Source organism: Neolamprologus brichardi, chromosome 18, assembly GCF_056152115.1.
Source record: "Neolamprologus brichardi isolate AB-2024 chromosome 18, ASM5615211v1, whole genome shotgun sequence".
Classification (NCBI taxonomy): Eukaryota; Metazoa; Chordata; class Actinopteri; order Cichliformes; family Cichlidae; genus Neolamprologus; species Neolamprologus brichardi.
This window is the reverse complement of record NC_142121.1, coordinates 9,524,600-9,539,576: the sequence shown is the minus strand read 5'-3', so window position 1 is coordinate 9,539,576 and position 14,977 is coordinate 9,524,600. Positions and strand designations below refer to the sequence as shown.

At 40.5% G+C, this 14,977-nt stretch overlaps 1 protein-coding gene across 1 annotated transcript; it reads left to right on the top strand.

Annotated features, from left to right (window-relative positions):
- The first annotated feature begins 300 nt into the window (after window positions 1–300).
- On the top strand, window positions 301–14,446 carry pitrm1 (pitrilysin metallopeptidase 1). The gene is made up of 27 exons (XM_087831953.1): window positions 301–587; window positions 1,365–1,470; window positions 1,756–1,862; window positions 2,356–2,507; window positions 2,872–2,986; window positions 4,018–4,114; window positions 4,751–4,911; window positions 5,083–5,209; window positions 5,404–5,492; window positions 5,810–5,938; window positions 6,133–6,246; window positions 6,775–6,871; window positions 7,172–7,306; window positions 7,640–7,778; window positions 7,918–8,034; window positions 8,127–8,256; window positions 8,692–8,812; window positions 9,129–9,205; window positions 9,294–9,459; window positions 10,577–10,677; window positions 10,798–10,918; window positions 11,021–11,071; window positions 11,225–11,337; window positions 11,512–11,634; window positions 13,405–13,550; window positions 13,921–14,023; window positions 14,133–14,446. The coding sequence occupies exons 1-27, from the start codon at window positions 541–543 to the stop codon at window positions 14,224–14,226; spliced, it is 3,078 nt and encodes a 1,025-aa protein (XP_087688079.1). The 5' UTR covers window positions 301–540; the 3' UTR covers window positions 14,227–14,446.
- The last annotated feature ends 531 nt before the right edge of the window (window positions 14,447–14,977 follow it).

Here is a 14,977-nt window from a genome sequence, read left to right as displayed (position 1 = left end):
TTGTTTTGTTTTTTAAAGTTTAATAAGCTTTTAGAGAGCGGAATGACGTGATTTAGATTGTTGTTCTTTACAAATTGTAACAAAATTAAAGTCCCTAATTAGATCGTTTTTAAATGTCCTTCAAAAAAAACCCTCTAGTCACCGTTTAGTAACCTCGGACACCTTACATTGCTTAACCAATTATATCTCTTCTTCTTCAACTTTGACCAATCACAAACAGGGACGCTTCGAGGTGAATGTTCGGCTTTCCGCGTGGTAAAAACTGCTCAGTCGGTAACTGTAGAATTGCAGTGCTGTAGGATCGGTGAAATCGAGCAGAAAACTGTTGTCAGATCTGCGACGCGCGCCGGTGTCGCAGCCATTTTTACGTGTACGTTCCCATTCAACGTCAATGGCAGCGCTACACACGGCATGTGAGGTAGCAGACTGCACAGGATGCTCAGTCAAATAATGACAATTAACCCGTAGGAGTGTGTGTAATTTTAAAACTGGACACTTTAAGGGTAGTGGTAGTAACTTAATTTAGCAACTGACGGAACAATGTTTCGACAGACGAAGTCAGTGCTCCAGAAACTTCGATACTTAAGGTGAGTTTTCCAAGACGTCCTGAAGCTAACCGTTAATTAGGGAATTTTGTGTGTGTGTTTTGTCGACTCTGTCTAGACAGAAAGACAATGTTAACCTTGATGTGTAGTTCAAATATTGTTAATTTATATACAAAAGTAGAAACAAGACTGACGAAAGAGCTGACGCAATCAATGATGAGAACCTATGGCTTCAGAGTTAGCGTTACTGTTTACAGCCAGTAATCAGTTATTATTGCTTTAGGAGCTGTAGTAGAGGTTAAATGTCTGCACTTTTGTTCCAGTGACGGGTAACGATAGCTAATTTCGGGTTTGATAAAGGCTTTCTATGAGCCTGCACAGGTGTTGTACCATTTCCAGTCATTCTGAGATCTGTTGTGATTAGTATTTGCCTGTGGTCCCAAATGGAAATTGTCTTACTAGACTTCTTACCTGGGTGGGCATGTCTGAAAAGAAATGGTGGATATGGTCAAAAAGACCCAAAGAAGTGCAATAGTGCTCAGAAGTCTTGAATCATCCCTCATTTCTTTATAGTTTCCTTCCTTTCTGATGGTCATTCAAAGTTTTTCTTTGGGCATTGGCTTGTTTATGATTGGCTTTCAGTCCAGTCCTTTAACCTCAACATTTTCAGAGGAACATCATAACTGAAACTTTGGCATCTACTGTAAACCACAATAACCATTATTAAACTATGTATTATGGTTATTTTGTATGATATATTTTATATTCTTTGTATAAAAAAAAAAACCTACTAAACTTGCACTCCTTTTTTTCTTTAAGTTTCAATGGACAGCAGCACACATGGAGGCTGAAGAGCACTTCAGCAAGAGAGAGAGCCCTTCAGTACCAACCGGGGCAGAAGATCCACGGCTTTACGGTCAAAGAAGTAGGAACACTTTAAATTTTGGCTTGACTCTGTTAGGTGACATTGATGCAGTCAACTAAGTAACTAACTTATGTCGGGTTAGCTTGTAAGATATTTTAAGACGTATTTCAAAAATGTGGAACTGCTCTCTACAAGTAAATGAGCCATTTACTAATTAAAATGTGAAAGATCTGTTGTGACATTTATTTTATTGTTGACTGAACTTGCATTTATCTTGCTGTGATCCTTTATGAACCTGCTCTCAAACCATTTGTGATCAAAGCTACTAATTCTGTTCCTTCCCAGGTTGTAGCGGTCCCTGACCTGTTTCTCACAGCAGTGAAGCTGACGCACGATAAAACTGGAGCTCAGTATCTGCATGCAGCACGGGATGACTCCAACAACCTCTTCAGGTTAGCGTTGTGGGGCTTTTTTGTTTGTTTGTTTTGCTCAAACAAACAGCACGGTGGTCAGCACTGTTGCCGCACAGCAAGAAGGTCCTGAGTTCAATTCCAACATCTTTCTGTGTGGAGTTTGCATGTTCTCCCCGTGTTTGCGTGGGTTCCCTCCGGGTACTCCGGCTTCCTCCCACCGTCCAAAGACATGCAGCTTGTGGGGATAGGTTAATTGGATAATCCAAATTGCCACTAGGTGTGAATGTGCGAGTGAATGTGAGCGCAAATGGTTGTCTGTCCCTGTGTGTTGGCCCTGCGACAGACTGGCGACCTGTCCAGGGTGTACCCCGCCTCTCGCCCTACGACAGCTGGGATAGGCTCCAGCGCCCCCCGCGACCCTGAAAAGGAGAAGCGGAAGCTAATGGATGGATGGATGTTTTGCTCAAGTCACAACAAAACTATATAAAAACAATCTAGCCTTTTAAAAATACTTAAAGTCTCTCTCGCTTAGTGTCCAGTTCAGGACGACCCCCATGGACAGCACAGGGGTACCACACATCCTGGAGCATACAGTGCTGTGTGGATCTGAGAAATATCCCTGCAGAGACCCCTTCTTCAAGATGCTCAATAGGTCGCTGTCCACCTTCATGAATGCATTCACAGGTATGGAAGCATAACTTGGACTTCAATTGACTGTGTGACCTCCAAGTCCATGAGAGAAAAGCTGTGAAAGCTTGTTCATTAGTCATGTAAATTCTTGCACAGTAATGTGTTTACATTTGGATTTTTTTATATTTATTCTTAATTTATGTTATTTATGTTTTTTATATTTACTTATTGCGTTAAGTAATAACAATGAGTGTTTCAATGCACCAAATAAAGTTCATTCTCCAAGCTAAGTGGTTATTTAATCAAAAACCAGTCATTATTTTATCATTCAGCTTCAAAAGAAAATGAAAGGTATTCTAAATGATTGTCGGTTATTTCTCACATTTCTGATGAGACCTTTCCCATTATTCATAAACAGCCAGTGACTACACCATGTATCCGTTCTCAACCCAAAATGGGAAGGACTTCCAGAATCTTCTATCGGTGTATCTGGATGCAGTTTTTTTTCCTTGTTTACGAGAGCAGGATTTCTGGTGAGTTTAAATCATCGTTACGTATTTACGTTTACGAGTGTAACTGCAATTAAGTTCATACTGAAATCAAGTTCAAAACGGTAAACAAGTTTTATTTTCAGATATGATGCTGTTATTGTGGCACTTCAGTGATGAAAAGTATAGATTGTGTGTCCGATCTGTTCTCTCTGGTGAAATGAAGATAGCTGAGGGGTGAACTACAAAGTTAGATTAAAGTGAATCGGCCTCATTAAGCTATTAAAGTCTGAGGTTTCTGTGTCAGTAAAGTGACGTTATTTATCTGGCTAAATCAGCATGAATCACCAAGTTTTAGTTTGAAGTCGTCCAGAAGTGCCATGTTTTCAACAATTCTTTTATTTACAGAATGTTTTAGGTACAATGTTGAGTCTGTGCTTGGACAATATGTTTCATATGTACAAGCTGATAAAGTGTACTGTACAAAAATCACTTAAAGAAGTTAAAGAAGGGCAAACTGTATGAGACATTGTTTGATCTGAAGACAAACTGAAGTGATTTGGGCGGCTCCTTTGTTAGACTGTGGGACAGTAAACTTTGATGTTTAAATGTATTCAGTTTAAAGTTTCAGATTTCTTTTGTGCTGTCGACACCTGAGAAATAAAACAGCAGCGCGACTTCACTCGGTGTTAAATTTAAAATCTTAATTTTGTTGCTCTATGTGATGAAACCTCTGCTGCAGTAATCTCTTATTCTCTTTACAACAAGGTTACATTTTACTGTTAATTCTTCGTTCGTTATAGATTTTTAATTACCAGTTATCATCATCATCATCATCATCATGACCTCTCTGATTTAACTTGGTGTCACTCAGTGATCATTTTGTTCAGTCGTATGTCTCATGAAACCCTAGTTTTTATGTGAGCACAGGCAGAAGCAGAAAGCCCAGCTTCAAAGATAAAACCAATAACCACCAATATAATACTTGTTATCACCAACTGGGGTTTTAGGTTTTTTGTTGAGCCAGCTAAGAAAGCCTGGCTGTCTGATCTGATTGTCTGTGGTTGATTTTCCAGGCAGGAAGGCTGGAGGCTGGAGAATGAAGACCCCACAGATAACAACTCCCCTCTCATGTTTAAAGGAGTGGTGTTTAATGAAATGAAGGGTGCTTTTGTAAGTTGACACAGCCACAAAGCTTCTAAATGTATAGAATATAATATTTTCATAAACGCTCTTTTTTCCCCCACCTCGGGTACTTCTCGGTTACAAACTCTCCATCAAATGCAAAGCAAACAACTCTTTTTTTTCTTTTTCTTTTTTCAATTTCATTTTTCATACTTAAGAGAAATACTTTACTTTCATATGACTTTTTTTCTTTCTTTCCTTTTTTTAAATCAACAAAAACTGCTTGAGGCAGTTCACACTGACAGAAGCCTTTAAAGACTGCATAACTTTAAAAAAAAAAAAAGAAGAAGAAGAAAAAAAGCAGGAAAGTAACAAATTCTTCTGAACAGCACTCCTGTTTTCTTTGTCTAATAAAAATTGTCACTCTGGCACTTTAACTGTGTAAATAAACAGCGTTTAGCCTTGAACTGATAAGATGGTGGATGATAAGAAAACACTGGAGACAGGGTTACACTGCGTCTGTGTGTGGACTCAAAAAAAAAAAGAGTAAGAAGTGTGACTTTGTTCAAAATTAACAGAGTGCCTGCTGCAAACCAACTTGAAGCTTTTTCATTTATAAAAACAGAAAATGTTTCTAATAAATATTTAGTTTAGAATAATGTTTCTTGCTGTGTGTACTTACAGTCAGACAATGAGCGTCTGTACGCCCAGCACCTCCAGAACAAACTGTATCCTGACCATACCTACTCTGTGGTGTCAGGGGGAGAACCTCTGGCCATTCCTGACCTTACATGGGAGCAACTTAAACAATTCCATGCCACACATTACCATCCCAGCAACGCAAGGTAAATAGGCACATGCATAAATCATCCAGAGTTACTTTAAGATTAGGACTAATTATGGTTGAAGTATTTTGGGGTTATTTTGTAAAATAAATGTGAACTGGGAACATTAGAATATCTTGCGCATATAAACAAATGAGATTTTTATGTTTTTAAATGTTTTCTTACATCTAGGTTCTTCACTTATGGAGATTTGCCTTTAGAACCTCATCTGAAGCAGATTCAAGAAGAAGCTTTGTCCAAGTTTGACTGCATCGACCCGAAAACAGAAGTTCCTTCTCAGCCACGCTGGACCAGTCCTGTAAGCTCACATTAAGCGTGTCTCTGCTGCAGTGGGTTGGAGTGATAATCTACTTCTCTTACACATGTTCAGTGCTAATTTTGCCTTGAATCAGATAAACAAAGTTCTGTTTCTTTTATCATTTCAAAGAATGCTTTTAGTTGCTACAAAAGGTAGTTGAATATTTGATTTGTGAATATTTGTTTTTCTCCCAGAAAGAGGACCATGTGACTTGCAGTCCTGATCCTCTGGCTCCAGATCCAAACAAGCAGAACACAGTGTGTGTGAGCTATCTGCTGGGAGAGTAAGATTATATCATTTATTTCCTGCTGTGTCCTGTAGAGATATCTGCTAAAAATCAGTTCAACATGAGATGTAACCCCACATACTTCTTTCTCTTTTAGAGTTGATCTTTTTTTTTTTTTTAACTTCAATTAGGTTGTTTTATATAGTCCTTTTTGTAGATAATTTTTCAAGAGCCATTTTAACCCATAAGAACCCACTGTGGCACAGTGCTTCACACATTAAGGAAAGTTCCTGTTAAAGTTTCAACATTGACTCTCCCATAGTGTTCCTGACAGTAAAAATGGGTGTTTTTCTTATTGTTGTTTCTCTCTTTAGCATCACTGATGCATTTGAAGGACTCACTCTCAGCCTGCTGTCTTCTCTGATGATCTCTGGGCCAAACTCTCCCTTCTACAAATCTCTCATCGAACCCAAACTGGGAACAGACTTCTCCTCTGTTGTTGGGTATGTGTGCAGGCGTTATAACATCCACATCAAACCTTTAATTTCACCAGTTTTGTTGGAAGTTTAATAACTGGGTCTGTATACCTACTTACTCTTCACAAATTCTCTTACCACTTGTTACGCAAGAATTCCAATTAAGCATCCATAACCTGCATGTACTTGTGGAGTATTGATACAAGTGTTGCATCCTGCAGATATGATGGCAGCACCAAAGAGGCGTCGTTCAGTATCGGACTGCAGGGAGTTGATGAGGAGGATATAGAGAGGGTGAAGCAGATCATCAGCCAAACCATCGATAAAATTATAGAGTAAGTTCCCTGATCAAGTCTGCTCTCTTGTCAAACTTTCCTTCTTTGGCGTAACAAACTAAAGCCTATACAGCAACTGTTATCTTGCACTTTATGTAGCAGATTTAAAAAATGTAGGAAAACAAATAAAACATTGTATGTTGGAAAATCTGTCAATTTTTTACTGGGCAAAATAAAAGTCATCTGACTTTCTAATGTTTTTGTTTTGGTTTGTTTTTTGAGTGTGTTCACAAATTGGTTAAGCATTTAGTTCCATTGGAGAGCAGTGAGAGGAGGCACAGCTTTGCCACTTATAAGTTACAATTTACAAAATATGACAGACTTGTTGTATTTACTGAAAAACCAATATTTCTGTAACATTTATGCCTCAGGACTTTTACTTTCTCTGCACAGAGTGAGCGACAGAATACAGCAGGGTCTTTACTGTAGGGTTTAAAGCATATGTATGACTTAAGATTTAATATAAAGCTAAAACAGGAAGGAAGGAAGAAACCAAAGAATAATTTTCACACTTGTCATTTAACAAAGGAATGGCTTTGAGGAGAGAAGGATTGAGGCTCTTATCCATAAGCTTGAGATCCAGATTAAACATCAGACCACAAACTTCGGCCTGTCTCTGGCCTCGGTGAGTTTACTGTTGTTTATCTGTGACCTTTATTAAATTTTTACAACTACAACTACAAGTATGGCTTTGCAGTGCTGTGTTTATTAGTGTGTGTGTTCATTTTGCATAAAACCTCACATTGAATGTGTGTTTCCCCTGTTTTTTTGTTTAATATCTGTACAAATCAAGAATGTGAATTTAACTGTTGTTATTTTTTGGGAGGCTGTCTTTGGTACAGTGTTTAAGAGTTTTATATGTTATAAGGTGTAAATAATCCTAGTAAATTCCTCACCAAAACCTTTATTCATCTTATGTTATTAGTACATAGCTTCATCGTGGAACCATGATGGGGACCCGGTGGAGCTGCTGCAGATCAGTGACAGTGTTGCCAAGTTCAGACAAGCCCTGAAGGAAAACCCTCGCTTTCTCCAGGAGAAAGTCAGGCAATACTTTAAGGTGATTTAAGCACAAAGTGTTTGAAATATTTTTTGATTGTATGTCTCCATTAAATTATTTTACTTATAGGGTTCATGGCTTTACTATTTAACATTGTTGGGAAGATAAATTGCACAGTTACAGGCTGAGAGTATAATGAAATACTTTTTTTCATAGTTGACAGTTTATTTCTTATGTTGTAGTATCAAAAAACATTTTCTGAGTCCTTTCGTGAAACAAATGAAAAAACATATATAACATAAATATATAAATGCTTTAACAAGGATAATGCAGAGCAGGTATTTGCTAACAAAGGATGCCACCTTGGATTAATTGTCATTGACTGGCCTTTAGGAGAACACACACCGACTGACTCTGTCAATGAGCCCGGAGGAGTCCTACCTGGAGAAACAGGCCAAAGCTGAGGAGGAGAAACTTCAGAAGAAGATCGAGGTTCTTTCTGACAGCGACAGAAAGCAGATCTATGAGAAAGGTAACATTTGAACATGTGAAGATTGATCACTTGTGGGTGTAATCTGTTAAACTAAATATTACTGACCTGAAGCATTGTATATTGAGACAGGTCTGCATTCAGTAGATGTTAGTATAATATGATTTTTCCTCTCGGAAAGGTCTGGAGCTGCTGGCTGCTCAGAGTCAAACCCAGGATGTCTCCTGCCTGCCAGCACTCAAAGTGTCCGACATCGAGCCAACGACACCCATCACTCCTGTTCAAATAAGCACTGCAGGTGTGAGTCTACGCTGATTTACAAAGAGCGTGTGATGAAAACTGTTGTCTTATATGAACTGTGTATATAGAGCACTTTCTCATTCTTCATAGGAGGCGTTCCGGTCCAGTACTGTGAGCAGCCCACCAATGGCTTGGTATACTTCAGAGCTTTGTGTAATCTCAACACCCTTCCAGAGGACCTCAGGGTTTTTGTCCCGCTCTTCTGCAGTGTTATTACCAAGTGAGTAACCTGTTGGTCTGCAAGACCAGAACAAGACGAATCTGAAATGCGGTGCTTACTAGCAAAGATTAGTGCTCAGGAGTACTGGTAAATGTCTCTTCCTGCTGATACATTATTCTTTAAATACTTTTAAATATTTCCAAATGAAATACTTATCAAGTTTTCTGAATTAGTTTGTGCTGATTAATACTACAGACTAAAGCTGATCTTTGAATTTATTTTATTGTTGTGTTGACTCATGTGAACACAGTCTTTTGGGACCTTAATAAGATAAGTGTGCTGTGATGTAATCACAGTGGAAAACATAAAAAAAGATTAGGTTGTTGAAAAAAAGTATCAGACTGTGATGCAATGCCAAATGGATTGCACAATGGAGTCTTAAAGATTTTTCAAATGTCTGTTTGTGTGTCTGCATATGTTTGTCTGTTTAATTAGGATGGGCTGTGGAGCTCTGGACTATAGGCAGCAGGCCCAGCAGATGGAGCTGAGGACAGGGGGCATGTCTGTTTCCACTCAGGTCATCACTGACTGCAACGAGCTGGATACATATGAGCAGGTCGGTGCCAGCTAAGTGTGTGTTTTAAGCCAAGAACACCTTTCTATCTGTGATCATTTCTGTGTGCAAAATGCAAAACAGAAAGTAGCTTTCAGCTTGATTCCTTGTGTTTTTACACAGTGCACAGTGGCATGAACTGAATCTGTTGGCCTCTCTGAAAAGAAATAACAAATGAAAAATAATAATAAATAATCAAATAATTCATGAAGGATAGAATTAAACTTTAGACCAAGACTTTATCTCTTAAGACACTTAAGTGAGCTCTTAGCACTTCCTTGCTGTGGTTGAACATCTGGATCTCTACCTTCTGTTTTAGGGTATCCTCTTATCTTCTTCGTGCCTGGAGAGGAATCTTCCTCACATGTTTCAGTTGTGGAGCGACATATTCAACAGGTAACTCCTCCCAGCTGTTTACATTTTCCACTGCTAGCGACACCAACAGATGGAACTGTCAGTTAATGGGTCTTATTTTGTCGTTTAGTCCTCACTTTGATGACAAAGAGCGCCTGAGGGTGCTGGTGATGCAGTCAGCACAGGAGTTGGCCAATAGTATCGCATACTCAGGTCACCTGTATGCTATGACTCGGGCGGGTCGTCTCCTCACTCCAGCTGGAGACCTCCAGGAGACTTTTGGTGGGATGGAACAGGTATCTTTGTACATTTTAATAAAGGCTTAACCTTTCAGAAAAACCCAGCTATCCACAAAGCTGCTTTGTTTGTTTATTTGTTTGTTTTATATTATCTTCTAATTATCCGGGGTCGGGTCGTGGAAGTAGCAGCCTAGGCAGAGAACCTCAGACCTCCCTCTCCCCGGACACCTCTTCCAGCATGTCCGGGGGAACACCAAGGTGTCCCCAGGCCAGCTGAGAGATATAATTTCACCAGTGTGTCCCAGTGGGACATAGGTGGTTGAGGCATCTGACTCAGGGAACCACCTCAACTGGCTCCTTTCAATGTGGAAGTGTATTGGCTATAGTCTGAGTCACCCTTCGGAGAAAGTTCATGTCTGCCGCTTGTATTTGCAATCTTGTTCTTTTGGTTATTAGTCAAAGCTCGTGCCCATAGGTGAGTGTAGGGATGTAGATCAACCAGTAAATTAAGAGCTTTGCTTTTATGTTCAGCTCTCTTCACCTCAACTGACTGGTACTGTGTCCACATCACTAAGTACTTACTAAGTACTGCCTCCAAAGTCCCACGGGCTAACAAAGCCATAGGATTCCTTCTTCAGCCTAATGGTTCCCTCCACCTCAGGTGCCCACCATCTGGTTCGGGGGTTACCACCACCACAGGCACCAACCATGTTCAGGCAATCATCAGCCTGCGGACTACAGATGACAGTCAGGACCTATTTCCTGTCTTGAAGGCGCCAGGAACAAATCCTCTCATCCACCAGAACAAACCCCAACATATTGGCAGCAAGCTGAGGGGATACTTAGATACCCACCCCAGCTTACCGCCTCTCACCAAGGGCAACTCCAGACTCAGATTCAAGCCCCTCTCCAGGAGACTGGTTCAACACCAAGCCATGCATTTTCGGGGCCAGGCCCGCCCAGGCCTCATGAATTAAGTCCCAGCAACTAGGCGCTCGCCCTCAGGCACGCTCCCCGGGCCTGGCTCCAAACTCCATCCAACAGTGTCATGTGTCAAAGAAAATGTACTGTATGTTTAAAATCACTATTCATGTTATTTTAAATTTCTGCAACAAAGGGTAGAGATGTGATGGTGTCAATACTTTGGAACCAATACTTCATCTTCTAACAACAGGTTACGTTTATGAAGAGAACAGCTGCGATGGCAGACCTCGGCCAAATCATCCGAACGTTAGCCAGGATCAAAATACACCTTTTCAACCCAAACAACATGAGGTGGGTCTATAATACACCTGCTATATGTAGACTTTATCTTTATTTCAGTGTAAATAATGAACTATAAAATAGTGAAATATCAGGCATTCAACGCTTCTTATTTTAAATGTGTCCATATAGATGTGCAATCAACTCAACTCCAGAGAAAGTATCTGATGCAGCGGCACACTTGGAGGGTTTTATAAAGGATGTGGCTAAGAACAGAAAGGAACGCAAACCTGTCAGACCAAATATTATTGAGGTGAAGTTGAACAGGAAAAACAAAATCTGTGTAAATGAATTCATTCATTGTTATAATCAATCCAATTAAAAAAAAAAAAAAAAATCTTTGTGTTTATTGCAGAAGCCGATAAACCCTCTGGATGACAATGGCCCACGAAGAAAACTAATATCAGTAGGTTCAATAGTTACATTTTTCTTTATTTCTTTCTTAATCCACTGATCAATTTTTGAAGAATTGTTTTCTTACAATTAACATCTTCATAATTCAATAAGTAATCCATCTCTGATTTAGAATTAAATTAATTTGCGGTTTTACATTTTTCAGGAGCCAACCTTCCATCCATGTCCAATGAAGACTTTCTTTCAGATGCCTTTCCCTGTCAACTTTGTCAGTGAGAGTATTCGCGCAGTGCCCTTCTCCCACGAGGACTATGCCAGGTAACGACATCATTACATCCTGCTAGCAGCAGGTAAATAACTGTAACACAGTTTATGGCGGCTTTAGTGTGTTCTTTAACTTAATTTTACTGAAAATGTGTTGCATTTTTTTTCTCAGTTATGCATTTGTAATAACTGCATGCAGTAAACACTTTCTCTTTACTTGTTCATTAGTTTATGCATCTTAGCCAGGATGATGACAGCAAAATTTCTTCATGGAGAGATCCGTGAGAAAGGCGGAGCTTATGGAGGCGGGGCCAAGATAGGAGGAGGCCTGTTCACCTTTTACTCTTACAGGTGGGTAGAAGTTCAATACAAAGTAGGGATGCACCGATACCACTTTTTTGGAAACGAGTACGAGTACTTGCATTTCAGTACTCGCCGATACCGATAACTTAATAAAAACATGATTTAAATTTGCAGGTAACAGCTTTATGTCATGATTAGGCTGTGTGCAGGCAGGATGAGGACCCAAACGCAAACTCACGGGAAAACAGGACTGAACTCAAAATACAGCTTTAATGCTGACAAAAGATAACGGCGATACAAAATAATATGAAACTGAACTGGGAAGTACTAAGGAACTGACTTACGAGGAAACACACGGAGGGGCACACAGTCATGAGGGAGAACACGACACTGAACTGAGGGACATGTGGACATAAATGCACAGAGGGTAAACGAGGGAAGTGGGATCACATGGGGAACACAGCTGACACAGATAATCGTAACGAGACAAGGCAGGAGTGAACACAACATGACACATACTGACGAGAGACTGTCAAAGTAAAACAGGAAGTACACAGAGGTTCAGACAGGAGGAGAGAGCACGGACATAACGGAAAACATGGAATAAAACACGAGGGGAAACAAGGGTTCACAGATACATAAAGGGGCACACAGGAGGTAACCAAATAAGGAACATCTTAACTAAACAACCTAGGAACCAAGGCATAAATAGAGAACAAAATACAAAACACACAAAAACTAAGAATACTGGGCCAACATGGCCCAGGACCATGACATCTTAGTCCTATAATTTAACAAAAAACAAACAAACAAGCGACTAGTTTGGAATTAAGAACATTTATTTAAAATGAAAAGCATGTTGTATGCAACATATTACAGAATAAATTAAAAAAACAAAATTTTATTTTAAATTTGTTCGTCTGTTTCTCTGATTAGAAGTCTCACTAGCACAGTCACAGCTGGGATGACATCAGAGGCTAGTGCGTCGTAGCTGCTCACTTTTTTAGTTAGTTCCTCAAAGGGGGCGAGGATGGCAACAGTCGTCTCCATAAGAGCCCATTGGTGAGATAGTCAGGGAGTTCATGCTCGGACACGCCCAGCACTCGCTTTTGCTCAATGAGGGACTGGAGCATATAATACGTGCTGTTCCAGCGCGTCTGTACGTCCTGCTGCAGTCTCTTTATTGGCTGGTTGAGCTGTCCCTGAATGTCCTCGAGGCGGGAGTAGGCTAAGGCGGAATGTTTAAAATGCCCAACTATTTTCCGTCCCACTGCTATAGCATCAGCTATGCTCCTCTGTGCTAATAAGCGTGGGTAAATAAGCGTGGGTAAACTCTTTGTACTCGTTGTCGTGTTGGGATTTTAGGTGCTTGATTAAATTACTTGTGTTAAATGCGCTACCTTTAGAGCCTCCTCTGGACAATTTCGCTGAGCACAATTTGCAGTCCGCCTTTGTTTTCGTGTCTTCGTTCACTTTGAAATAGTTCCACATGGCTGACTTGTCTCGCCTCGCATTCTCCCCGCTCTGAGCCGCAGCCGGGGCCTGGGGGCGGGCACTCGGCGCCTGTGATTAACCCCTTACATGCTGCTCAAACATAGACAGGTCTCAGACCGTAGTATTGGTCCTCGGTATCAGGGGACTTTTAACGAGTACTTTAGAAAATGTGGTATTGAGGCCGATACCGGTATCGGTGCATCCCTAATACAAAGGTTTACTCTGTATCAATAGGGAAGGAAGGCAAGAAACATTGAAAGTTCAAATTATGATAAGAATTTGATAAGAGTTTTGACCTCATGTGTTGTCTCTTCTGTGTCCAAGGGATCCAAACACAGTGCAGACATTATCTGCTTTTGGTAACGGTATCGATTGGGCAAAGTCAGGAAAGTTCACCCAGCAAGACATCGACGAAGCCAAACTGTCAGTCTTCTCAGCGGTGGACTCACCTGTGGCCCCCGCAGACAAAGGTGAGGTGCCATCTGAGTGATGAGAGGTTCCCTGAAAGCAGCTGCCTGGATCAGTTTACATCAAACCTTTAAAGGATTTTAACACATTCTGTCCTCGCATGAGAATGAATCTGTAAATATTCAAAAAGGTTTCATAATAGAGTAAATTTTAAATTTTGTGTGTGTTTATGCATCTGTACAGAACTTTGCATTCAGACTCTCACAGCCAGTATGGTGCACATGCTACCTTCCCCCCTATTTTGCATCATTTTAGACTTGAAGTAATAATATAGAGTTGAATTTATAGAGCGAATGGATCCCTTAGCTGAAGCTGTAATTTCAGCATTCTGTATGTTCTGATGTAAAGCTTGTGACTCTGTCTTTGGTGCAGGCATGGGTCAGTTCCTCAGTGGGGTCACGGACGAGATGAAGCAGAGTCACAGACAAAGACTCTTTGCTGTTGACCATAAAAACCTAGTGGATGTGGCTGAAAGGTAAAACTGACCAATCCTGCAAAATGCAATTTGTCAAGATGCTGCTGTTGATTTACAACAAGTAGAGCTTTCTTATGCCCACAAAATAATCCCTCGTTTTTTTCTGCAGGTACCTCAGTGCTGGTCAGAAGTTGTGTGGCCTTGCCATTCTGGGCCCAGAGAATGACGTTATTAAAAAAGATCCTTCATGGATTATAAAATAGGACTGTCAGTAGATATTTTCAAAGTGGTCATCCAAAGAACAAGTGTCATCTCAGAAATGTTTTAAATGGTGGCAAAAAGAAAGCTGAACTGCACAAAAGAAAGAGGAAGAAAGTTACCTAATCAGTGTCTGCCATTTGAAATACTTGTATGACTGCCTATTCATATTCTGTTATGTACATATTAGAATTAAATGCTGCATCATGACATTGGAATACAAAATCTGTCATTGGTGAGTCATTAAAACACTTTATTCCTGGGGGAAAGAAATTAGTTTCCCCAAATCTTGACTTAATTGGTCCAGTTTAAGATATTTGTGTAATATTTCTGCCTGGGCTCAAATACTTTAAAGGTAGTTTTAACAGTAGGCAGTGGGCAGCATGGTGGTTAGCACTGTTGCCGCACAGCAAGAAGGTCCTGAGTTCAATTCCACCATCAGGCCAGGGTCTTTCTGTGTGGAGTTTGCATGTTCTCCCTGTGTCTGCGTGGGTTCCTTCCGGGTACTCCGGCTTCCTCCCACCGTCCAAAGACATGCAGCTTGTGGGGATAGGTTAATTGGATAATCCAAATTGCCACTAGGTGTGAATGTGCGAGTGAATGCGAATGGTTGTCTGTCGTTGTGTGTTAGCCCTGCGACAGACTGGCGACCTGTCCAGGGTGTACCCCGCCTCTCGCCCTATGACCGCTGGGATAGGCTCCAGCACCCCCCGCGACCCTGAAAAGGATAAGCTGAAGCGAATGGATGGATGGATG

What these genes read in the sequence shown, in the direction of transcription:
- pitrm1 (XM_087831953.1), top strand. Translation starts at nt 541, where the DNA reads ATGTTTCGACAGACGAAGTCAGTGCTCCAGAAACTTCGATACTTAAG. An exon ending in TCGGCCTGTCTCTGGCCTCG is followed by an intron (nt 6,872 to 7,171) that starts GTGAGTTTACTG and finishes TTATGTTATTAG; the next exon opens with TACATAGCTTCATCGTGGAA. An exon ending in TGGAGCGACATATTCAACAG is followed by an intron (nt 9,206 to 9,293) that starts GTAACTCCTCCC and finishes TTTGTCGTTTAG; the next exon opens with TCCTCACTTTGATGACAAAG.